At 44.3% G+C, this 10,161-nt stretch overlaps 1 protein-coding gene across 1 annotated transcript; it reads left to right on the top strand.

Moving 5' to 3' along the window:
- Positions 1-2,218: 2,218 nt before the first annotated feature.
- Positions 2,219-7,204, top strand: LOC135710922 (uncharacterized). Its single transcript, XM_065233627.1, has one exon. It carries the CDS (start codon positions 2,219-2,221, stop codon positions 7,202-7,204), a length of 4,986 nt encoding a protein of 1,661 aa, XP_065089699.1.
- The last annotated feature ends 2,957 nt before the right edge of the window (positions 7,205-10,161 follow it).

Genomic DNA, 10,161 nt, shown 5'->3' with positions numbered 1-10,161 from the left:
TAACAACTTAAAGAATTTGTTAAAACATGTGTCTAAAAGAACAGATGATGCCAAAAAAGGATGTAAAATAGATTATTATAAAAATTTGTTAGAAAGTACTTGTCATGCCAAATTATGGAAAAACTTAAACGAGATTATGGGCCGTTCAAAACCAGTGTCTCGTTTTGAGCTTAATAACAATGGTTCAAAAACATCTAAAAATTCTGAAGTTTGTGAAATTTTCAATAATTTCTTTTCTCAAATTGGAACCAACCTTGCTGATAAAATACCGAAAAATAACTTAAATCCTTTGAACAACGTTACTCGATTGGAACATTCTGTCTTTCTGAGACCTGCAAATGTGAATAAAGTGACAGGAATTATAAACGAGTTGAATGTAAAAAAAAGCAGTGGACCTGATAATTTTCCTGCTAGTGTCATAAAAAGTAATGCAACTAAATTTTCAGACATTCTTGTTCAAAAGTTTCGTCTTCAAGAGTGGGTCGTCTTGTGAATGTTATTCCTCTTCCAGGTAGATAACCGAAGCATAAACTCCGATGGGCAAATTATCATCCAACACAGGACGAAAATCTTTAAAGACGATTAGCCTGGACCCTCGCCGGAACCACAACGAGATTGGAAGTGAAGTGCAGTATAATAAAGTCAGTGCCTATCTTTGATTCTGTCACCTTCGTCGGTCGCGAACTTTACTGTTAGTAAAAGTATTAGAGTCAGCCGTCAGGAGTTAAATAGCAAAAGCTACATTAGAGTCAGTCACAGGTTCAGTTAGGTCGATCTCGAAATGTCGGACGTAAATGAGAATACTGAAAAGTATTGTAAAAAGTGCGATCGTACTGATGTGGAGGAAGGAATGGTGTGTTGCGATGTGTGTGAATCGTGGGAACACTTTCAGTGCGCGGGTGTCAGTGAATCCATTGCAGAAGTAGATAGAAGTTGGAAGTGCAGTGATTGCCTGGCAAATTGGGAAGGTGCATCGAAGTCTGGTGTATCGTTCAACGAGTCGTCTGTCAGCAAAAGTAGTCGAGTGTCGCAGAAATTGCAACTCAGCCTACAACTTCTCGAGGAGCAACGGAAACTAAAAAAGAAGCGAACGGAAGAAGAACTGCGCATACGAAAGCTGGAAGAAGAAGCTAAGTTAAAGGAACTAGACGAGGAACAGGAATACCTGAGGCAAAGGTACGAGTTGTTGATGCAAATGGGAGATGCAAAGGATTCATCGAGTAGGAAAAGCGGAGTCAGCGTGAAGAGTAGGCGTGAACGGATGGAGAAATGGCTTAATAAGGGAGCCCAAGTGGACGGAGTTGGACAGTCGAAACCATCAACGTCCGGACAGAAAGCTACCCTGCCAGTCCCAGCTGTTAGCCAGACGAATTCAAGGGTCCTTGTGCTACCAACAACAACAGATTCTTCGATGGTGGAAACCTCTACCAATCTGGTTCCTTTGAATCAGGGTATGCTGTACCCGGATCCGACGATTCCAGTTCCCGGTGGCAACGTCACAGCTCTGGCGAAGTCCTACGAGTCCTTGGCATTATCAACGATACCAGGAAGCACTTCATCATCTCTACCCATGTTTTCAACGATTCCAGTGACAGTAGTAGCAACAGCTAGTGGAAGCTTTGTCACGACTATAGTAACAGCACCGACGGTTACTTCGTCGCTAATTTCAACTTTACCAACGATTACTAGAGTGCCTTTGACGGGAATCCAAAATCCTCCTAGCAGTCTTGGTACTACACCGGTCTACTCGTATCCTGGAATAAATTCAATGTTCTCGAGTGCTGCAGGGTTGATTCCGTCAATTCCGTATGGTGTGAATGGCTTCTATGGAAATCCACAACAGCATTTGGCTCAAACAACTACTAGCTCTTTGCCATATTTCCCAATTTCGATTTCTTCTAATCCTGTACCAGCCGTTCCTGGGAATCCACCAGTTCCCTCCACGGCTGGTTTGTTCCAGTTTTCACCCGGATATCCACCGTTGCTTCCTACTTCAACTACTGCTAGTTTGTTTCCGGGAATTCCAAGCAATCCTGGTGTTTTCCCCGGGAATTCAGTATCGTTTCCGTATCCAGCAACAAGTATTGCATTTCCAGTAACGAGGTCGGAAGTAACACCGTCAGTAGTACCAACATCGCTGGGAATCGACGGGACTAGGATCAATCATTCAGTCAATTCGACAGGACCAACTAGTGCCCAATTGGCAGCTCGGCAGGTAATGCCACGAGAGCTACCCAAGTTCGGAGGGGATCCGGAGGAGTGGCCTATCTTCTATAGTTCGTTCAAGAACACGACGGAGGTCTGCGGATACACGGACGCCGAGAATCTAGCCAGACTGCAGCGCAGTTTGGGAAGTTCAGCATTGGAGGCAGTTAGAAGTCGTCTGCTCCTACCCGCATCTGTTCCGTACGTGATGGAAACGTTGCATAAGCTCTACGGAAGGCCAGAGATACTGATAAGTTCTCTTCTGAAGAAGGTGAGGAACGCTCCGCCACCGAAGTCGGATAACCTGAGCACCATTGTCACTTACGGCTTTGTTATTCAGAATCTCGTCGATCACATTATTCTGACAGATCAGCAAGCGCATTTATCGAATCCGATGCTGCTACAGGAGTTGATCGATAAATTACCCACCTCGCTGAAGATGCAGTGGGGATCCTTCAAGCAGGCGTTCGTTCACGTCAACCTGGCGACGTTCAACAACTTCATGTCGGGACTGGTGAATCTAGCTTCCGAACTGAGCATTGGAGTGGACTCTGCCCAAAACTACCAAAAACAGCCTAGGGTGGAAAAGACGAAGCAAAAGGAGAAGCTGTTCACCCACGCGAATGAGCCGCCAAGTGTATTGAAGAAGGAGAGTCCAGAAGGAGAACGTACGTCAAAAGCGTGTTCCTACTGCGAGAAAGACGGCCATCAGATCCTGAACTGTTTCAGTTTCAAGTCGTTGGACATCGGAGGCCGGTGGAAGGCAATGCGGCAGAAGAACTTGTGCCGATTGTGCTTGATACCGCATCGTAAGTGGCCGTGTCGCTCAAAAAAGGAATGTGGGGTGGATGCATGCCGTTTTCGACACCATATGCTGCTGCACAGTAGTCGCAACGATGCTGCCGACGGCGCAAAGTCAGGCGAGACTGTTCACCATAATCATCACCACACGAAATCGTTCTCTCTTTTCCGTTATCTGCCAGTTACGCTATACGGGGATGGGAAGCAAGTCGAAACTTTCGTGTTCCTGGATGATGGATCGTCATCGACGTTGCTAGAAGAAGGAATCGCAGCACAGTTAGGTATCGAAGGTGAACCAGACAACCTGTGGCTGAGTTGGACCGGAAAGATCAGTAGACACGAAAAGACATCGAAGAGGTTGAGCGTGAAGATATCCGGTGCTGGGAAGAAGGAAACTTTTCAACTGAGCAACGTACGAACAGTACACGAGCTAGGACTTCCAAGTCAAACGTTGCACTACACAGAGCTGTCAAATACATTCCCGCATTTGCAGGGGCTTCCCGTGGCCAGCTATGTCAACGCCAAACCGGGCATGATCATCGGTCTTGAGCACGTACGGTTGCTGACTAGTCTGAAGAATCGTGAAGGCAATAGCAGCGAACCAGTAGCAACCAAAACACGATTGGGATGGTGCGTGTATGGGAGAAACAACGGAAGCGAAGGTTCAATTGAACAGCTGAACGTCCATGCCTGCGAGGAGATGAGTAACAGCAATCTACACGATTCAATGCGAAAGTTCTTCGCCGTTGAGGACGCCGTTGTGACGAAGCAGCTTGAATCCGAGGAGGACAAACGAGCACGCAGCATCCTAGAAGCAACAACGGTACGGAGAGGAACTCGTATGGAGGCGGGTTTGCTCTGGCGTAAAAACAACGTAAACTTCCCGGATAGCTTTCAAATGGCGGTAAGCAGGTTGAGAGGTTTGGAGAAACGGTTGGCAAAAGATCCAGAGCTGCGCAGAAGAGTGAACGAGCAAATCGAGAGCTACGAACAGAAGCAGTACGTCTGTAAGGTGTCGTCGGAAGAGCTGGAGAAAACGAACCCTGAGCGAGTCTGGTTCCTTCCGTTAGGGGTGGTAACGAACCCCAAGAAACCGAACAAAATCAGAATGGTGTGGGATGCTGCTGCAAAGGTCGGTGGTGTTTCATTCAACGACATGCTGCTAAAGGGTCCGGATCTTCTCGTATCACTCGTGGAAGTTTTGCTACGATTCAGGGAAGGCAAGATTGCGGTGTGCTCCGATATCCGCGAAATGTTCCTGAGAATCCTGATTAGGGAGGCAGACAAGTGGTCGCAGTGCTTCTTATGGCGTAGCAGTCCAGAGGATGAAGTGCAGGTCTACGTAATCAATGTAGCGATGTTTGGGGCAACCAGCTCTCCGTGCACGGCGCAGTTCGTTAAGAACAAAAACGCTCTCGACTACGCGGAACTATATCCCAGAGCAGTAGACGCGATCATCAAGAACCACTACGTGGATGACTTCCTCGACAGTGTCAACTCGGTGGAGGAAGCAGTACAGCTTGTCAAACAAGTGCAATTCATCCACGCAGCAGCAGGCTTTGAATTCGGCAAAATCCTGTCTAACTCGCAGGATGTGCTCGATCGTCTAGGGGAGACTGAATCGTCAGCCTGCAAGTCGCTGAACCTAGATAAGGATGAAGTCTACGAACGCGTCTTAGGAGTGGTGTGGGTCCCTTCGGCGGATCATTTCACCTTCGATCAGACAGGGCTCAAGGAAGTTTTGGGCAACAACGGGGTGGTTCCAACGAAAAGGCAAGTTCTACAGACCGTGATGAAGCTGTACGATCCGTTGGGATTCGTTGCGCACTTCGTCGTACAAGGCAAAATCCTAATGCAAGAGATCTGGCGAACGGGTACCAACTGGGACGAGCCCATAGAAGAGCAGCTACACGATCTATGGAATAGATGGATCGAACTATACGAGACAATCAATGAAGTGGAAGTTCCTCGTTGCTTTTTCGGGAATCTTCTGCCGAAGGAAGTTGACGAAATAGAAATCCACGTGTTCACGGATGCTAGTGTCACAGCATGTGCATGCGTAGTATACTTGCGATTGTCGGTCAACGGAGGTAGCTGGTGTTCGTTGGTAGCAGCAAAGACTAAAGTCGCACCACTTCGAGCGCTCTCAATTCCTCGCCTGGAACTTCAGGCTGCCATGATGGGATCACGTTTGCTGCAAAACGTTTGTTCGGCGCTCACTCTCAACATTCGGAAGCGTTTTCTATGGACGGACTCAGCTACTGTTCTGGCGTGGCTTCGATCGGACAGCCGCCGATACCATCAGTTCGTATCTTTTCGGGTTGGTGAAATTCTTTCGCTCACGAATGTGGATGAATGGCATTACGTACCCTCAAAGCTCAACGTGGCTGACGATGCCACCAAGTGGAATTCGGGGCCATCGTTCGATCCAGATAACCGTTGGTTTCAAGGCCCACCATTCCTACGAGATACAAAAGAGCAGTGGCCAAGAGAATCAGCAGTATTAGTGGCCGAAACGGATGCGGCAAGTGAAGAACTTCGTATGGTAGCCGTACATCAAACGGCTGACGAGGTAGTTGTCGTTGAACGCTTTTCGAGATGGAGTCGTCTAGTCCGAACGATGGCCAACGTTCACCGTGCGGTAAGGATCTGGAAGCAAACTATGTACGGAGAAAGTCGACGGCAAGGCCTCGATCGAGATGATTTCGTGAAAGCAAAGGAGACACTTTGGCGCCAGGCTCAAGCGCAGGCGTATTCGGAGGAGGTTCACGAGCTAACAAATGGTCACAGCGTTGGAAAACGAAGTTCACTGCACTCGCTGGTTCCATTTTTGGATGAAAACGGGGTCGTTCGGGTAGGAGGTCGAATCGGATGCGCACCGCACATTCCATACGCGGCGAAACATCCCGTTGTGCTGCCAAGAGATCATCGTATCACTTTCCTTTTGGTGGATTCCTTTCACCAACGGTTCCTGCACGCCAACGGAGAAACAGTCTGTAATGAACTACGGCAGGAGTTCTACATACCCAACCTTCGGGTGCTGGTACGAAAAGTTAGCCGAAGTTGTCAGCACTGCAAGGTCAAGAAAGCAGTTCCTGTGCCACCACTGATGGGGCCACTGCCGAGGGTACGCCTAACACCATTTATTCGGCCGTTCACGTACGTCGGCGTGGATTACATGGGGCCTTTCGAAGTCAAAGTGGGTCGCAGCGTGGTGAAAAGGTGGATCTGTCTATTCACCTGTCTCACTATACGGGCTGTCCACCTAGAGCTGGTCCACAGTCTTTTATCGATCGCCTGCGTTATGGCGTTCAGGAGATTTGTAGCCAGACGGGGAGCACCGTTGGAGGTATTTTCGGACAATGGCACAAACTTTGTTGGTGCCAATCGCCAGTTATCAGAGGAGAAACAGAGGATCCAGAACATCATTGAGGACTGCGCCGCCACATTCACCAATGCAAATACCAAGTGGCATTTCAACGTTCCGGCAGCTCCGCACATGGGAGGACCATGGGAGCGTATGGTCAAGTCCGTGAAGGTGGCGATGAAGGCTATTCTGGATAGTCCACGACATCCGAGCGACGAGGTGTTGGAGACGATTATGTTGGATGCGGAAGCTATTGTCAACTCCCGTCCACTGACCTACGTTCCCTTGGAAGCACCAGACGAAGAGGCACTCACGCCAAACCACTTTCTGCTGTACGGATCAACCGGCATCAAGCAACCAGCAACCGATCCTGTAAACGGAAACATCCTGCGAGACAGCTGGAAGCTTGCGCAGCACATCGTGGATGAATTCTGGCGCAGATGGGTGCGGGAATATCTCCCGATGCTAACGAGGCGAACGAAATGGTTCGAGGCGGTAAAGCCGCTGGAACCTGGTGATCTAGTCGTGATAGTCGACGAGCATTCGAGGAATCGATGGGAGCGTGGACGTATTTTGGAGACCTTTCCGGACAAATCCGGGCAGGTGAGGCGTGCTACGGTGCAGACAGCTAGGGGAGTGTTCGCTAGACCTGCGGTGAAGCTAGCAGTTCTGGACGTTAAGTGCAACGACAAGAGGACAGAAAAAGTCGCTGCGGATACGGAAGTGGTTCACGGGTCGGGGAATGTCGCCGATACCCCTCGTTGCGACGAGTTGTTGGTGAACCAACTGACCGAACCCTCGCGAGCGAAACGCCAATGCCGGATAAAGTGAACGGAATGACAGAGGTAGTAAACAATACATAGACATCGAATAGTGAGCAGCTTTGAATTGTTTTGCACTTCTGCATAAGTTCTTTGTAAATTTAGTTAAGTGAATTGAATATCCATCGCTAATTATTAAAAGTCCGCTATAATAGTGCCACGCAGTGAGTGGAAAATTAATGATTACGAGATTATTTTGGACTCGTCCTTCCTAGGTTAACCGAAGATCAGGAGATAAAAGGAAGAATAATACCGAAAATCTTTAAAGAATGTTCCCGTAAGTCGGAACAAACACCGTTCTTTAAAGCTGCTAAGTCAGCAACTGAAAAGAACGGTGTTTGTTCCGACTTACGGGAACAACTAGTAAAAGGTACATATCCTGAGTGCCTCAAAATAGCAAAGGTAACTCCTATATTCAAATCCGGAGACTCGTCTGATCCCTGTAATTTTCGACCCATCTCTACTATTTCTGTCTTTAGCGAAATTTTTGAAAAATTGTTGATCAATAGATTAGTTAATTTTATGAATCAATAGGATATTCTTTACAAATTTCAATACGGTTTCAGAAAGGGATGCAGCACTTCTACAGCCATAGTAGAACTGGTAGAGTACCTATCTAGTAAAATTGACAGTAAATGCGTTGTTGGTGGCCTCTTTATTGACCTAAAAAAGGCATTCGATACTCTGAACCATAGCATTTTTTGCAAAAATTAGAATACTATGGAATACGAGGTGCAGCAAATGACATTATTCGAAGTTATTTAACTAATAGGCAGCAATATGTAGCTATCGAGGATTCAAGAAGCTCTTTGCGAACGTTTAATATTGGTGTCCCTCAAGGCAGTAATATTGGCCCTCTTTTAATCCTTATTTACATAAACGATCTTGGGAATCTGTCTCTTAAAGGAATACCAAGGCTATTCGCTGATGATACAGCAATCTTCTACCCAAGTCAAGATATTTCTTTCATTATCTCTAGAATAAATGATGATTTGCGAATTCTCACGAGGTTTTTTGATTCAAATTTATTATCTTTAAATTTGGTAAAGACTAAATACATGTCATTCCATTCTCCACGGAAAAAAAATTCCTCCACACTCGAATCCGTCTGTTGAACAGACAATTGTCGAAAAAGTGTTCAAACTCAAATATCTTGGTCTAGTTTTAGATCCTGTGCTCTCTTGGGGAAGTCATATTGAACACATTCAAAGTAAAGTTTCATCACTTTGTGGCTTAATGTACCGAGTTAGACATTTTGTTCCTCGTGGTGCACTCCTTAAATTTTATTTTGGGTGCATACACTCGCATCTTCAGTATCTGATCATTGTATGGGGCCATGCCTGCAAATATAAACTTAAAAAACTGCAAATTTTGCAAAACAGATGTTTAAAAATTGTGTATTCACTATCACGGTTACATTCTACACTTCTTCTATATACTAACGTCATGCAAAACGCTTTACCAATACGAGGGTTGTGTGAGCTACAAACATGTTTATTTATTTATGATATAATAAAAAATCTAAACATGCATCATAATTTGATTTTACCTATTAATTCTCATGGTCACAACACGAGATATGCAAATAATTTAGGGAGAACTAGATGTTTCAGTAGTATTGGTCAAATGCGAATATCTTTTTACGGCCCTTTTGTATATAACACACTGCCAGAGCGATTGAAATTGATCAACAACAGAATGTTATTCAAAACCAGTTTGAAACAGTACTACAGATCTAAAATCAATGCATTATTAATCTAAATCTGTATCAACCGCAAAAAAAAATCAATTGCACTCTATAAATGTTATTCAACACGTTGTTTTAAATATTGATAATTAGTAAATGTAACCATCTAAAAAAAAGTTTTTTTTTATTTCCGTTTTTTTCTGGGATCCCTTTAAAGGAACATAGTTCCACTGGGCTTCCCTTCTTTATTTAGTTTTTGTTTAGTGTTCATCACTTTCGTGCACACACCAATGAAGCATATGTTTATTTGATTGTATTATTATTTTTTTTGTATACCTTACGTTAAGTTTGAGATGAGTCCACTACCAGGGGGCTCAAAAGAGCTTTTTGGTGTGGGGGTTAGTGGTGGGCCATAAAAAAAAAGAAAAAAGAAATACTTGCTTCTTCAAAGTTATAGATAATTTTATGTCAAGCAGCTTTGCTGAAAAAAAAAATAAAAAATTGTATCTCATCAACATATCATTCAATTTATTTTTTTTATTTAGATTTCATTTGAAAAACCATCTTAAATAAACTTTAATAGCATGAGGGGACGCATATTTTGAGGGTTGTTGAAAAATTCTAGCGGTTGTTTTACGTAAGTTGTGATGGTTTTGGTGTAAAAATACTTTTCTCCTAAAATAGCGATCATGAGCAAAAGTTGTATGCATGTTGTGAAAGTACATAATTCAACCTATAAAATCCTTAGACTATCATTTGTCCCCTTTTGTACCCTAGATGAGACAAACGTTATTATAATGATAAACAATATTGATTGTTTTTACACAAAAACCATCATAACTTTCGTGAAACAACATGTAGTAATTCTCAACACGCATCGAAATATGCGTCTTTTCATGAGCTTGTTGTCCTTTGATGATAGTTTGCAAAATAAATTCAAAGTAAAAAAGTTAATGAAAACCATTACCATGAATAAATTTTGAGAAATGTCCATTAAATGATTTGTTGATGAGATAGAATTTTTATTTTTTCAGCAAAGTTGCATGACATTAAATTAAAGTATTCCATTAAACCTTACACATAAAAAGTTTAAAATTTTAATATTAGAAAGATGACCACCCTTGTCCCCACCTACGCCAAAAGGAAGATCTTTTCTTATTGACGAACTTTCTCAAAGACGTCAAACCTATAGAGTGCATGGTTTTCGAGATATCGATCTTTGTCGAGAAATTTTAAGTTTTCGACCATAGTGCATAGGTGGACTAATTCGTTGCTTCAGT

This window comes from Ochlerotatus camptorhynchus, unplaced genomic scaffold (assembly GCF_037179485.1).
Source record: "Ochlerotatus camptorhynchus isolate MF236.1 unplaced genomic scaffold, CSIRO-AGI_Acam_v1.1 ptg000406l, whole genome shotgun sequence".
NCBI classification, from domain to species: domain Eukaryota; kingdom Metazoa; phylum Arthropoda; class Insecta; order Diptera; family Culicidae; genus Ochlerotatus; species Ochlerotatus camptorhynchus.
Note: the sequence above shows the minus strand (reverse complement) of the source record. Positions and strands in the feature narration are given on the sequence as shown.

What these genes read in the sequence shown, in the direction of transcription:
- LOC135710922 (XM_065233627.1), top strand. Translation starts at nt 2,219, where the DNA reads ATGCCACGAGAGCTACCCAAGTTCGGAGGGGATCCGGAGGAGTGGCCT.